Source organism: Megalops cyprinoides, chromosome 2 (genome assembly GCF_013368585.1).
Source record: "Megalops cyprinoides isolate fMegCyp1 chromosome 2, fMegCyp1.pri, whole genome shotgun sequence".
NCBI lineage: Eukaryota > Metazoa > Chordata > Actinopteri > Elopiformes > Megalopidae > Megalops > Megalops cyprinoides.
Genome location: NC_050584.1, coordinates 55,996,843 through 56,013,319, shown reverse-complemented (window position 1 = coordinate 56,013,319; position 16,477 = coordinate 55,996,843). Strand labels below are relative to the sequence as shown.

General features: G+C 39.4%; 1 protein-coding gene across 1 annotated transcript in view; it reads right to left on the bottom strand.

Annotated features, from left to right (window-relative positions):
* atf6 (activating transcription factor 6) overlaps positions 1–5,076 on the bottom strand; it is a 52,103-nt gene extending 47,027 nt beyond the window's left edge. Inside the window, exons 1-4 of the mRNA XM_036522295.1 lie at positions 4,861–5,076; positions 3,054–3,130; positions 1,278–1,365; positions 542–639 (exon numbers count right to left, since the gene is read on the bottom strand). Coding sequence (XP_036378188.1) covers positions 542–639; positions 1,278–1,365; positions 3,054–3,130; positions 4,861–4,966 — 369 coding nt within the window. The 5' untranslated portion in view covers positions 4,967–5,076. The remainder of the gene's footprint in view (positions 1–541; positions 640–1,277; positions 1,366–3,053; positions 3,131–4,860) is intronic.
* Positions 5,077–16,477: the final 11,401 nt, after the last annotated feature.

Genomic DNA, 16,477 nt, shown 5'->3' with positions numbered 1-16,477 from the left:
TTCAAACGGATTCACTCAGTCCGAACACACAAATTACACCGCAACATGCTGCACTCCTAAATCGCATTTAGATACTATTAGGGACCGTTGATACTGTTTACTATTTTGTGTCCATCATCTGCATTTCCACTATGTGTACGTGTGTGTGTGCATGTGTGCCTGATACACTGGCTTGGGACCTCAGGAAGACTGCAAGTCTATACTTTTTTTGACAGGCTGTGAACCCAGTTGATTGCCAAATTATGCTAATATCAGCCGAGTTGTCCGCGGTCCTTTAATAATGAGGAGGCACATCTCAAATGGCTTGTGGTTAATTAGCTTGACGATATGTTGAGGAGATATTAAGACGTTAATCAACACGCAAGGCTTTTAATTACCCACCCCGGCCAAGTGGGTATTGTAACAGATTCTGCCGGCATTCAAAGAGGAGGAACAGCTGGCAGCGGCCTGCAAAGCCTGGGCAGACTCCACTTGGGAGCGCTGCTGATGGATGCCATCCTCCTGAATGTACGCTAACGCGCACACGGCGGGCTCCACTTACTGACAGGCTGTAGGGGGACAGGGCTTCCACAGAGCCAGGAGAAGGGGCCGAGCTTATGGTGGGGTTCGGAGAGAGAGAGTCCAGGCTCATGTCTGCATCTGCCATAACAAGACCAGGAAAAAAATCCTGTGATGAACCACTTTATCTGAGATTGACACATTTTTGTTCCATACTTCAAAATTAGGGTTATTCACATTGATTGCAATACATTCTGTATTTGTTGTTGTTGTAAATTGTTTCCAATGCAAACAATATGTACCTAAAACAAAATAATTCTCATCATATTCAGCACACTGAGTCTCCATGGGTTCAGTCAATTAATGTTTCCCATGTTCCAAATACCGCTGTCGACTTTAAACTACAAAGTAAAGCTTTATATCAAACAACTAATCTAGAAATCTGAGAACAGACAGACTATACACAATACAGTTATTATGCTATAGAATAATCAAACGATAACACAAAGACTGAAAGTGCACAGCACAGAGCTGCCTCTTTGAAGAAATTCAACAACCGCACCATCTGTGAACAAGTGCAACGGCGGTATTACATTACGGATCGCCTTTCCGTGCCTTCCTCCTGGGTCACACTAACAGGTTGCTTATAAAACACTGGACAATAGACTACATGTCTATCCACACAGGTGCAGCTCTGTGTGTCTGAGACAGGTGCATGGAGCCAGGTGGAGCACGCACTACTAGGCTGCTCAGATTCCACACGGGTGGGGTTGGGTTACCTGTGCAGCTGCTGCTGGTGTCTCCACAACTGTCCGAGCTCCAGGGAGGCAAGCTGATGTCGAAGTCCAGATCGGGGACCTCTCCAACCTAGGTGGGGGGGAGCAAGCAGATCGCCTTCCTAAATACCTCCCCAACACGAGACGCGGTCACACGAAAAAGAAGTGCTGCCAGCTAATGCCGAACGGATATCACAAGACATCTGCTTATTCAACTGTCTCCTCCACAGAGGGTGAAAGTGAAAACTTAGTGTAATGGGCCATCTTTATGGAGGGTTTACTCATTATTAAATGGTAAAATGACATGAAAACAATTATCCCTGAACCAAATATGACATGTTGTCACACACATTTGTTAATCAAGGGATTGCAGAGGGAAACTCAACAATCTGATTCACACTGTAACTTTTAAAACCGCTAGTAGATCTCCCTCTGGAGTCAATGTAGTATTGCTATGTATCTTCAATAACAGGATGATTGATATAACTCATTCTATTTATCAGTCTGTCATTCCTTGCTAATAAACCCCAATTCCATACAGAAAGGCAATACTTCAACAATAGACTAAAAAGCAGCTTGAAGGGGAATATGTTTTTCCTCACCTTCACTACATTAGGTATAGACATGGTAAATGTTTTCAGAAGTAATGCCAAAAGCCATGCTGACATCTGTTTGTGGTTTCTTAACCTACTTCAAGCCTACAAAAGCCCCTTCATACAAAGCCCACAATGCACTGCACTGCATCATTCTCTCAATACAGCAAATACATTTGAGTTAAATGAGAGCCTCAGTAAATATAAAGTATGCATCTCCATTCATGTAATTTTCACCACTATATCAAACTGAACCATGCAGCAGTTTGCTTGTAGGCAGGCAGCCTCCATTTCATTACGATGCACTTTATTTTGATCCCATTTATGAAATTTAAAAAAGGTTGATTAATGAGTAAAAAGAAGAAGAAAAAGAGAAAAAGCAAGTAAAGCAGTGACAAAGATTCAATCCATTCTGGGGTCTTTGTTCAGTCTGTTGTGTTGAGTTTCTTATTTTAATTTGTTATTTTCATCCAGTAAACCTCTGAGGGGAACCTGAAGAGGTTTTTTTTTTTCCCTTGGATTGCGTGCCCTGGTTTTCCAGCGCTTTGAATAAACACCTGCCTGAAGGCCATGCTTTGCACCTTGCTGTGCTCCACGTCATCTTTTTCAAGCTGTCACACAGGGCATGTCAAAATATGGAATATTAATGCCGTACTTCATGTGTCAGTGTACTTAAATGTTAAAATATGTATACTGTATTAATATGTTATGAATATCTGATAAAACCTTTGATGTTTATGTAGTATTTTGTGAAAAATTCAATTTCCACTCTGTTCAGAAACATAAACATTTGTAATATTGCATCTACAAAAAAACAATTAAATTCCCAATGATGCAGTGTGCAACAGCATTACCAGGAACACACTATGTCAGAGAAGCAGGGGCTACAGGTGTTATGTATCACTGATGATCGCAACCTCACAGCAAGACTGTTTTGTTTGTCCCCTAGCTGGCTGACCGGCTGGCTGGCTTCCCTGGCAACCACATAAAGCACACTCAAGTCTCATCTCTGAGAGAAGCTCGTACACGCTCTTTGAAAGATACTCTTATGGTCATTGTGTATAAACTCCTGAGGGAAATATTTAAGTAAGTATTCTTTCTGTAGGTTAAGTCTAGACTTAAGAAAGGTATACGTGTCTTTAGTGAATGAAAGCCCATATTGGTTTCAGTGGCTGGGTAAACTCACATAGGTGACATCCTCCAAGGCCCTCAGCAGTTCATCAGCATCCCCCATGTCCTCCAGCTCATCAAACAGGCTGATGTCTGTAAAAGGGAAATACAAGCAGAAATCACACTTAGCAGTGCCTTAGCACATTACTAATGGCATGATACAGCATGCATCACAGTACAAAGGTTTTGTTGCATATCACGATATGACACATATCAACATACTCTACATTTCACCATAAATGTTCTTGATACAGAGGCCTCTCAAACTGTTTTAGTGACACCCCCATATCACTAATAATTAAATAAAACATAAAGTTAAAAAAAATACAAAAGAGGGTGAAAATAGAGGCAGGTGAGTACCATAACAAATCGACACAGCCCTAAATCACACTATAAACATTCTATTAACACTCTCCTGACATTTCTTCTGTGAACCTCTCCCAACAGTCTATACGTATAGTTTACCATCAGCCTATGTACTGAGACAGTCTCCTGCATGGACCCAGCTCTCTATACATGTAAGTGTGACACCTGTGTCTGTGCCAGCTGAGCTACATGAATAAACTTGTTATAACAAGGGAGCTTGGACTATAAAATGTTTTGATATGCAGCTTACTCACATGCTAGATCCCATTTTCCCAGTACTTGTAAAAGTAGTAAGTTTCCCCAAATATTATCAGATTCAGAAAAAACCTGTTCGACAAAAATCAATATTTTCCAGAAATATCCCCGAAAATTTGCAATGGTGCAACCCTAATAGTCCTAATAGTCTATTTGCCTCCTGCCTTGCCTGGCGCATTGTACTTTAATGGTACGAGCACAGGCACCGTCACCTCATCACCATGACAGCAACATATACATAACAGTATTCCTTCTGTACGCTTAGTTTTTCATCTTGTGTGCATTAATTATGTCAGTAGGTTTTTTATTTAATCTAACTGGGACCATATTTCTAGCAGACATGGATATTGATTCTAAATACAGAAAACTACTTTCAATGCGTTAAAAAAAACTTCTAGATAAATAACACAAATGTGGTTCGCAAACAGCGATTAACCCTGGGGCACCTTCGATAAGGGAGTTAGTGCAACTAGCTGGCTAGCAACAGTCTGACACCCATTTAATCACGGGAATCAATTCAAGCCATCAAATCTGCTCACACCTTACACGCGACTAGTCGTGTAACGTTACAAATTAAACAGACACCCTTAAATGAAGAGAAATTTACACGACTGAATTTTCTAGCAATTCACATGGCAGTTCGCTGGACGTTAGGCTGCAAGGTAGCGAACTAGCTAGCTCGACTACTTGGGAATTTCATTAGTGTGCGCAATATTAGGTCGTGAACAGCGAGTACGGGCTATCTACAGGACAGGCTAGCTAGCAACATGATTACGTACGATTTCATCATGCTGCCAAAGCATCCCACCTCATCACGGACGGCCCTCAACAAGACAGTCATGCCGCTTGCTGTTTGCTACCAGGGAAGCTTGCTGGCAAGCAAGGGTAATGTTGATATTCAAAGATTCGGCTATGCGAAATTTGGTTTTTAGCAAAAGTGGGTATGATTAAGTAGCTAGTTCACACTAAATTAGTTTGGTAGTTACCCAGGTCTTTATGGTTGGCTAAGCAGCTATGACATCTTAAAAGCATCAGCTAGCTAGCAACATAGCTAGCCAGATGACTGTGTACTGCGTTTATTCTTGAAGCCTACAAGAACCTGACTTGGTAGTTGTCGGGGTAGATATCTCCAAGATATATCCAACAGTCTAGATAGCTGGCTGGCTGCCTATTATGTAACCAGAACATAGGCATCGACTTACCCCATTCGCCACCCTGGTCGATACAAATGTCTCCAGTATCGCTATTCATCCCAGTGTTCCGTTCGTTTAAGTGGTGTTCGAAGTCTAACATTAAATCTGATGCCATTCTCTCTTGAATACATTAGTTACAAAGAAAAGCGGTAAGTTTTTGTGATTTATTCAGTTCAATTTCATCTGATCTACACCATCTGTCACACCGGCCTTCCTGTTTCTGATGAAAATATCAACACGTCATGAATTACCGTAAAACTACGGAGCCCGTACGAGGACAACCAGTGAGCATTTTTGTCGATGCTAAATAGTCGAAACGCTGACGGATCCGCAAATCTGTTCTGCATGGTTTGAAAGATATCCAAATTAACGACTGTAAACAACTCCCTGCTGGTTTTGCTATGAGGAAGAACAAACTGGTTTGCGATTGTTATTAATTTTGAACTTGCCTTAAGATAACTTTTTATAACGTTTTTTACCCTTAACAATTTTCTGCCAACTATTAACGATATTAACGCAGATAGGCTGTCAATTGGAATTTTATGATAGACTTCGGTAATATGTTCCTGCAGCAATTCACAAATCTCATAAATAAAGAGTGAAATATTAAACGAAAGTCTCGTTTGAATACCCAACGAACAGGAGTGTATTGATGAGTTTTGATTAGTTTCGATGACCTTCACTCAGTTGCTGCGTGGAGGTGTCATTCCAGGGCGCAAAGGCTTTGCGCTCCGCTTTGAACATCGGAGCAGTACAAGAATGGAGCAGGCGTGAATTCCAACTCTCTGTTATACTATTCAGCATTACATCAGGAGTGAGACTGGTTTGAACACTTAAATAATTATTATCCCTGGAGCATTTTCACCTGCAACTTTCCTATCTGATTGACAGCCGTTATTTGTTTGTTTGTCGGAATCCCTTTCCCAGGTTATCTTATGTATCGTACCTTTTGGACAACAACTATTAAGATTTCTATAAATAACTTGCATAAGGGAACACCAACAGTCTAGTCACAAACCAAGGTCACTAATTACTATATTATATACTACAACAATACTGTTTCCCCCAGTGCGAACAAAGACTGGTTGAGAACCAACAATGTATTAGATAACTGGAGAAGTAAAACAGCATGTTCAATATTAAAATTATGAATTTTTTGTCATGATTCAATATTACAGAAGCACCTTCTCCCTCTTTATCTGAGCTGTATTTGGGCTTGATAGTATGGGACATGAAGCGAAGTATATAAGGCAGACACTCGTTCAAACTCCATGCTCAAATCTCCTGTCTGTGGTGGAAGGAGTTACCCATAGCAGTCAAGGCAGCAGAGTCACTGGATATCTCGCACCACAGACTAGAAATCCAACTCTTAATACTGCACCTCGGTTCCCCTACCTAATCATAACTTCAGTTGATTGACACATGCCCATTACACCATTGTCAGTTAGCAGATGCTCTTGTCCAGAATGACTGTATTGTATCTAGTGCATCTAATAAAGTGGCATGAAAAGTTGCACAAACAGGACACCACTAACCACACATGAACCAACATCAATGCCATAGTGGTGTGATCACAGATGTGTGCCTAAATTGATATGTAAGTGCAAAGCAATAACTTAAGCATTATACCATTGCAGATATTATGCTAACACATACCACATACAAGCAAGTAAACCTCCGCATACTCATTCACATAAAACTCTGAAATACATTTACACATACATAATTGCACATCAGAGGGAAAAAAGATCATGTTTGGGTAAAGAGGTTGAGGTGTAGCCTGAAGAGGTGGGTCTTCTGTCTGCAATGAAAGGTGACCAGTATTTCAGCTGTTCTGACTGAAAAAGGAACCCCATTCCACCATGTGAGGTTGCGAGAGGGGGGAAGAGCCATGCATTCTGAAGAAATTGAGCACAGCGGCGGTGTCTAGGGTTCAGCGATCCAGGGAGCTATTCCTCTTACTGCTCAGCAGGCTAACACCAGCGTTTTGAAGTGGATGCATGCCATCACCAGTAGTCACCGAAGGAAGATCAGGAATGGTGAGATACAGGAGAATCTGGGGACATCATGGACCAATCAAGCAGCAGCATTCTCATCGCACATGCAAGGAGGGCAGCAAGGATGTCCAGATGTGATCTGTCAAGTTTTATATGTAGCAATGTTCTTAATTACATGCACTTTTGTACCATTGCTCTGTACATTGCTCTGTAAGTTGCTCTGGATAAGAACCATATGATGACATCACTTACTGGTAACTCTGATCTCTCCACTCAGGAAGGCCATGTTTCTGTTTGGGCTGAATACCTAAAGAGCATGTGAAATAATCCTCAGCAGGAGGCGATGTAGAAGTTCCCACAACCACAAAATGGATGTTGTACAATAACTCAGCAATCACAATATCAGTTGGAGCTTGATTTTATTTTGATTCATTTATTTTCATTTCATATTATTCCTGTTGTGGGTGCTAGTAACACCTTTCTGCTTCTTAATAGGGTCTGTCTCAAAAGTATGTGTGATTTACAGTACCAGTCAATTTGGACACACCTGATTAAGACAATGGGAAACATACATTCAAAGACATTTTGATCTAAAGACTCAAGCCTAAAGGCTTGAAATTTGTTTCTTAGACAAAAATAAATAGTGAAGGTGATGCCTATCTATGAATTTCTTTCCAAAAAAAAATTAAAAAAAAAAAAATTTTTTGGCTGCCCTGAAGAATCTAAAATATAAGATAGTTTTGATTTGTTTAATACTTTTTTGGTCAGTGCACAATTTAATTTGTGTTATTTCATGGCTTTGATGTCTTTGCTATTATTCTAAAATGTGGAAAGTGGTAAAAATAAAGAATGAAAGTTGTGTCCAAACATTTGACTGGTACTGTATACACCCACACACAAAGGCACACCAGTGGGCTTGAAAGTGGCCTTACTTCATTTGACCTCTACTTTCCTGTCCTCATGAGTTTGTGCAACTTGAGTTTGAGAATGACGCTAGACCACTGCAGCCCAGATGCTGTGCACCTTCGAAGCCCTTGAATATAACTGGTGTGTCTGTTAAAAAGGGTCGCCGAAAGAGCCTTAGTTAACAGAGTTGACGTAAGGGTAGGTGCACCCTGCCACGGCAGCTGGCGTGTCGATGCCGATAAGCGGACAAGCTGTGAAGATACAGAACTGCTAATTAAGTCTGGAGAGCGAATGCCTATCGGTTGCAAACGTGCAAAGTCCCTGAGATGCGTTCCGGACAGATGGCAAGAACGTGGCTCCCAGCTGAATCCCTGCTGTGCTCAGATTGGGCAGGTACTGAGCTGTGTGATGTTACCAGCTCAATTTAAGCAGTTTGGTTTAGCTGGAGGTAAAGTATGGGCTGATATGATTCCAGATGGCTCTGGAGAGAAATGTTTCAATCACAGTGACAATTTGACAGGATGGCATTATTTGCAAACTAGCTGCGTCCAAAGTATGAGCTAACTGTCATTTTCGTCCCCAGTTGGGACCAAAGACCAAAAGTCATACTCAAACTTATTGTAGTGGATATTACATTTGCAGAGATTTTGATTTTAGTTATATTATGATGCTTGTACAGATGTAAGAATTATTTGTAACTACATGGCATTGCACAGTTGTGATGACAATTGCAAAGGTTTGTATCAAAAACTGATACACGCTTACTGACAATTAGAGATGATAGTGATGACATGGCCCACAGTGGAATGTTTCACCTCTGTAGCTTAAGGTATGTCAGGTGCTGTGGAGGCTTATCTGGTCCTGATAAAAATATTAGCATACTGTATAACATGTATAACATGTCCTCAGTAATTCTGAAATGTTAACAGTAATGTAGTTAGCAGCCTCGGTAAATAATTGTGTCTCCTAATTGAAAAAAGGATTACAGAGATCCTGGCAGTTACTCTGGTTGCTTAGAAGCAAACATGATGCTCATTAGTCACATGAAGACCATTAACCAATTAAGTCCATTTTCAACTACCACATTCATCAAAGCAGGGATTATCTTCTTTTTCTACAGCAAATTCACATTCAAAGCCTAAAGTTATTTCAGGTCTAATTCTATATTGACTGTCCTTGGCTGACTTGTCTGATTTTATAATTGATTTGGGAATTTGGCCAAAATGCCAACTGAGTATTGGCTAAATTTGGAATTCAGCACTCCACACACAGACACTAGTATTAGCAGGACACATGACTCTGACTCTGTTTGACCAAATTTTGATATGAAATATTTCCATTTTAAAATAATGGAGATGAAGATGCCGAGAAAAAAAAAACAATCACACATTTGTATAACAAATAGAACAATGTGAGTACTGCAGATTACTTTATCAGTTGACCCCTGGTTCCCACTAGGTGGCAGCAAACTGTCTACCATCTCCCTAAGGCTGCCTGGGAAAGCTGGTTTGCTGGGAAGAGAAATACAATTTTTTTTTCAAGGACTTCTCTTGCTTTGAGTAGTTAACTCGGCTTAAAATAGATAAAAATCATAATAATGCATGCATGATAGTGTAAAGTTAGAAATTAAGAAGTGCTTTTGCAATGAATAAAGATCAGAAATAAATGCAATGCAATGTATATTTATTTTTATCAGTTGACCTCTGCCTGTACTGAACACCTTAAACAATTCAGGTTATCATTACATTTCTTTCCATTTGCTGGCTTTAAAATGATCAACATTTTTTGAAAATGGTTCTGGAATGGTGTTTTAGAGTAAACAAAATAAATTTGGAACTTGAATTATATGGAACATTACTTGGTCCCTGTAGGGTCATGAATTTAAAACTGCAGCTAATTGTGACCACAATTTGTATATGATGCATGACCATCTAAGTAGGATTGTACAGAGGAGCCATAAATGAGTCATAATTACGATCACCTTTTATTCTATGGACTATAGGAAAAATACATATAATACAAATAATCACATTACCAACAGATAATTTCTGAAATTTTATTTGAGAAATTTTATAATATATATGATTATAACGTGGCTCATTAACATGGCTCATTAACTAAGTAGAAGTTCATGATGTTAGTCCTGCTTTTCTGTTTAAAAATTGAGGAGTGTTCTCCCACGCAGCAGTGATATTGCAGTTTTGGATTGGTTTTTTCCGATGTAATGTGAAAGATGACACTGTGACATTTTAATAAGTGTGAGTCACTCATTCTGGACTGAAGCAGTCTTGGCTGTTATTTAAAGCAACTGCATCTCTCAAGCATGGCTAAATTCAGATTAATCTAATTTGTGAAATAGGTAAACCAAGAGCATAAAAATAACCAAACTACCTAAACCTAACCCCTGACTTATATAAAGTTCCCATGCCACCTTAAGGATGCATTCAAATACTGAGACTAGAGGGCACTGATACCACGTAATCACAAAAGATGCTACACAAGGTGCCTTTACACATGCTGTAGCTCTACTCCTAGTATTGTCTACATCATGACTGCAAAATGGCCTGTAGATGTGTGGGTCCACAACACCTGTTCTCAGCTGTGGACTAGACTATGTGCATTCCAAGAATTGACACCTTTTAAGAAAACTGATTTCCTTCCATCTTCTACGTTGCATCCAGCCATTCTGGGTGGCAGTCTGCTGGTTCAAATTAGCTTTTCGGGCTGAACACCCGCTCACCCCCCACTCTGAATTCAGCGTGGTTGGTTGCCTATGTTCTTATGACCTCTTCTATTTCTTAGGCCTCCGATTATGTCACTCCCACGTCTGGGCCATGTCTTTTTAAACATTTCACAACACTGTAGTACACAGACAATGCAGGACGCATTGCAAGTCATCAAAACATACATCCTGTTCTTGCTGTCATTGCAATAACAATAGACATTACAAAATACACCCCACAGTGAAGACATCACAGGCTTGTCAAGATGTGTCCCCATTTTGTGCACCCCAGTGCTACCTTTGGAATCATGCCAGGCTGGTGTGATCCACTGCATGGACTGTGCTCATGCATGACCAGCTGCACAGAGCTCTGAAGCACTCTAATAGGGTGTATGTGAAAGCATCCATAAAAAGCAGTTCACAGACTAAAACCTCTGCATGCAATGCATGCAGCCATTAATATTTATGCCAGCACTACTTGCGATTAACGACATAGCTATATTTATGTTTACAGAATAAACCTCTACTTATGAGTCATTTTTCAGATACATTACTGCATGTTGCAGCTGTAATATACCACCGTAAAAAAGGCCAGCATTTACATTCTTACCACGGACTTGGTTATGATTCTTAAGTGGCAATTAGACATGTCACATTGGAGCTTGAAGATCAAGAGCAGGTGATTAAAGTGTAATCTCTGTTCTGTTTCCTCGGGACAGGTTCAGATTAACCTCAGGTGGTCTCTCAGAATCCCTTACAGACCTGATCCACTAAATTATTCTGCGAATGTTTCTTCAACTCAGTCCTTGGAATTGGAAATTAGAAGGCATTTAGAATTTAGAAGGCACAAGTGCAATATTGTCACATGTCTGTATTTTCCATTGACGTATTCTCCAAACATACGAACCAGTTCCACTGGTTTTATGCTTCTGGCAAAGCGACAGGAATAACCTGAAAGCACCTTGCAAGACCGCCCTCGTTTCTGTCTACACCGTCATAGTGTTTTACGTAATCCACATGGCGCAGCAATGACATTTTTAATCATAGCATAAATCCAGTTAAAATGAACGTACCATTGTTTTGTCCCCCACACTCATTTCAGGGGCCACAAATGGACCTAATCACAATCACATGAGGCCCTATGGCTGAGTGTGACCACCACCCCCTAATATTCATGAATAGTGAACATTCTACTTTCTACATTGTTACCAGACTTGGAAACATCAATTCCAAACCACTTGGTATATTCAGATCAAAACAGCCCATTTGGAACAAAAATTGACAGTGATGTCATACAGTATGATTCAATAATTAAGCAATCAACTCCTGATTGCCTGTTGGGAGCTACAAAAATAAATCCTCCCTAGAGAATTAAAGGAAGCCCAGAATAAATCTGATTGAAGGACATATGGACTATAATTTGAAGTTTATTTCCAATATGTTGAATAGGTCTAAGCCTGCCAGACACAAACAAGGGATTATCACAATGTAGAGGCCATGTTTTCGTAAAGCTAACATCTGTGCAAAATGGATTAAGGCTCAGTGAAGTCAAATATTGCCAAAGGAACTGCCGTGGCTAAATAGCTTTGAGTTTTTGACTTGCAGATCTTTATCTTGTAGTAACTATTGTATTAAATGTGACATGGTGCAGTGGCATCATCTTTGTTTTACTTGTTTTGAATACAAAAGGACTGGGCTCTTCAATGGTCCAAGGATAAAACACTCAAACAATCAAAATTCAATTCCACAATTTCATGAAATTAAATGCTGTTAGTACAGATAATATGCACACGTCCATTTGAGTGTGTATAAAATAAGATGTAGTAGTAGGATTTATGCAGAATTAATCTTACATCTCCAGGTACACTCTTCGCTAGGGTTTTTTTTTTGCAACATGGCAACAGTTGATCAAAGAACCTATTAAGCCCCTTAAGGAATTATACACAAAATAACTAGCATTAACCAATAACCAGCCATAACCACTGAGAAGATCCCATTACAATGCTAAACTCAGTGTTATGTGTTTTAGCATTGTAATGGGATCTTCTCACTGATTGTATCTGAAGAAGGAAAAATATTTAGGAAAATATGAGTATGAGTCCATGTGAATGTGTTTGGCAAACTAACATAATTCAAAGCCTGAAGCTGGGAACATATAATGTTAAAAGAAATTTGAACATGAGGCTCTTCATATCACCCAGCTGTTTCAGTTATGAAGGTGATGGCACTTTTTGTTCACAATTCCTTCTTTGTTGGGGTTGGCCATTGGGCTCCTACGGATTGCTGACGATCTGATCAGAATGCAGGAGGTCAAGTCCCAAGAGCTTGACTGTCAGTTCTGTGGAGTATGATTTACGATTCACTTCCTGTGCCAATAAACCAATGAGATACGAGTGAGTTACTGCTGCAGATCTTCCTGTTGAGTCACTTTTTGTTCCCCAGCTTTTTAAAGTATTCCATGAGAAAAGCAAACCACTTGTCCTTAGATAACAGGAGCAACCAATACATGTTTATTTTCTTTTCCAATCCAATTAATTTCAACAGCATTTCAACTGACCATTTTTTCCATAAAAGACATAATTTTCTTAATGGTGTTCTGTGTATTTTCCGATTCAAAAAATCTGCCTTATTAATGTGATTCTATAAGTTTGATGGAATTAGAAAATTAATTCTACAAATTAATGAAGAGGTTCCAGAATCAATAACATTAAGTCATAGACAAAAAACGAGAAGTTTGCATCTGACAATAGCTATCGTGCATACACTGAAACGTTTAAAATTGGTCAGCACCAACACAGAACAGGAATAATCCAAAATCTTTAAGAATTCTCAGAGGAGGGCTCTTACCAAAATGTTGCATGGGTATAATTCCAATCTTACAACCCCGTTCTGTTTGAGATCAGTCAATGTTTAACTACGGTCTGTTCTTTTGGGGATAATCCCCTAATTGTTCTGTGTTCCACTGAAAAGAGAATCCTGCTCAGCCAACCCAGCCAACAAGGCCATGCTGGTGAATGACGCCTCAAGAGGAATGCTGTCAGGTCTCAAATGAAGGATATGTTCTCTTCACAGGAGAAGATGGGAACCAGAATGGCACTGGAGTCTGAACCCGCCTGTCAACATAATTCCATGAGAACGCTCTACACTGTAACATGCTCTCATTTCCACAGAGGGTCCAGAGGGCTCTTTTGTCCTCTTTGACCATCCATGAGAAAAAAAAAATCAGAAAGAAAAAAAAATGTATATGAGCAAACAAAGATCCCCTTAGCATGTTTCATCTTTTGTGCTCAAGACTGATGACTTGGGAGATTGATGATTCACAACATCGTTGTGCCGTGTGTCTCATCCCAGGGACTAGAAAGCGGAGATTCACTTATCATCTTGGCTTTTGCAGGGGCTTGATAATGCATGACGAGCCTAAATAATGAGCGGATGGCAGATGGAGAAAATGGTTTCTGTTCAGGGCCAACCTCACCCTCATCTACATGAGAGAGAGAGCTAAGTCGAGTATCCGGCCTTCACATACCATGAACTCCATGCATTTATACATTGGTTCAATAAATTAAAAACTGCCAACAGACAGTTATTTTATAATGAGAAAACAATGAAATGGGAACTAGAATCAGCAGTAAAAATATGTATATATAGTGCTATAAGTTCATAGTGGGGAACAAGTATAATCCTCTGTGAATTTTAAAAGCAGGTTATACACATAATAGCACTTCATAGCACTATTGTGTCTGACTTTGTGAAAACAGACCATTCTCCTGAATCTCCAAAGTGCTCAACATAATCCTCTAGTTTAATAGTGGCCAAATATCCAGGTTCTGTACACTTGCCTTCCCTGGCTATTATTTTAAGTAACAAAGTGGTCGTGTCAGAACAAAAAATGTGAAAGGACCTCCGCCTCAAACAGAGCAGGTTAACAATAAAACACAGCAGAAAATGTATGAGAAAAAAAAAAACGATCCTGTATAATAAAGGAGGAAATACATCAAAGAAACAGAGCATATATTACTTGTATCATTTCCCCCCCCTCTTTTCTAAGATGCACGCAGATGAGCTCCAGGCAGGGTGGGGGGTGTTTAGCGGGAGACAGTCCCAGGCAGCCCCTGAGATTGCGCATGTATGAGTGGAGAGTGCAGTGCCACACAGGCTCCTTCAGACAGGTGGTTCAGGTTTGTTGTGCTGGATGAGGGATTAGGGTTGCGGTCATTGTTTGTCGGGGATGGTGTTGTGAATACAAAGGGATTACTGCAGGAGGTTTGCCCCATTGACTGCGGTGTGGGGGAGGGTCTTTGGGATTTTAGGTGATGATGGATGTTGTGAGGGAGTGGTTAAAATAAACACTGTATTGAATGATTCATCAGCTATTGTTATAGTCAAATGGTAAAGTTATTTTCAATTTTTATCAACCATTTCCTTTTATAACTTTTTTTAATGTTGTAGCTACTGGCTAATGGTATTCATCTTTCCATATGTAGATATATATTTTATGTTGTATTTGTATACTTGTATACTTTTAAAGACGATTTTATTCATTTTATCTTTCAATGTGGCACATGTACGTCATCAGTAAAAAATATAAAACAACTTTGTCATTGTGGTTTGCGTATCTTGTGTATTTTCTCGGCGCTCTACTTCTTCACTTTGGCAAAGGAATGACTGTGTCATATATACACTTAAAAAAACTTTTTCATTCAAAAGTTTAAAAAGTTTCTTGACATTCACTCAACTTCTAAAAAGATTCAAAGATTTATATATATATATATATTATATATATATATATATATATAATATATATATATAGAGAGAGAGAGAGAGAGAAAATTAAAACAATGCTAATACCCTAAACCATGTGTCTCCATTAAGAAGATACAAAGAAGAGGTTGATAAATTGCCATTTTAGTCCTTTTCTTTGACTTTAATGAATTTACATTATCTAATGGGGAGGGCAAATGAAAAGCTCTTATTAGTGTGGAATGAGTTGGAAAAAAAGCTATTCATCTTTGTTAGCATCCTCCTGTGTTCTTTTATGGGCCGTTTTTACAAGGAGGGGAGTAGGGGGAAGCCATTCCCATTAGATTGGATGGCGGGGAGACTCATTGAGTGGTCATCCCCTGCGCTAACTGAGTGTCTGCCGCAACAGAGTTCAAGACTGTGAATGCCGGTGACTCCTGCGTAACCTCCCGAGGTACTGAGAGCTCACCCTTAAATGACCCCTTACTCTGAAGAAAGATTTGGGGTGCTTCCAGGGGGTCTTCAGACCTACAAGCAGAAATTAACTAGGTAAATTCCAGGAATGGCTAAACTCGTTTTATTCCTTGAAGGAAATCGAAAACAGCATTTTTTAAAAAATATTCCGTTCAATATTTTGGTGTCAGCACCAAAAATGCTGTTGTTAACTGGTTTGTGCAAATGTGAAAATTAGAGACGCTTGTAAAAAAGACCCTTTCCTAACTCAATTGCAGTACGTGTTTATGTTGCAGATGATAGCCGTCAACAAACAAACGTACGATAACAATCTTTATTTGCTGGTTTTATGTTTAAACTACCGCCAATCTAGTGGTTTGGTAAAAAGGAAACGTTATATACACAATAACCAGAAGAAAACTTAGTGTAAGGATAACCAACATTCTAAGTTGCAAGGCATCGGAAGCAAAATGTAATTTACTTGTATTTACTAAATTTCTTTGTAGTACGCGGTTAATTAATTACGGAGTTCTCAAGAACTGAGACAAAGAATGTATTACTTTTTTTTCTGAACAACGACAAAAAAAGAAAATCAGTAAGTTATTTTTTAAAAGCTATTTTACCCTAAGTAGTTATACTTTTAAACACACCTTTCTTTCTCAAAATAAATGTTTTCCTCGACAACTCCAGCAGTTGCCTACTATTTAACGTTTACTTGAGAAAAAAGAGGTTGGCGCATATCTACGTCATTTTACAGGGATAGGCTAAAAAGTGCATTTGTGAGACATTTGGATTTACGAACGCCATT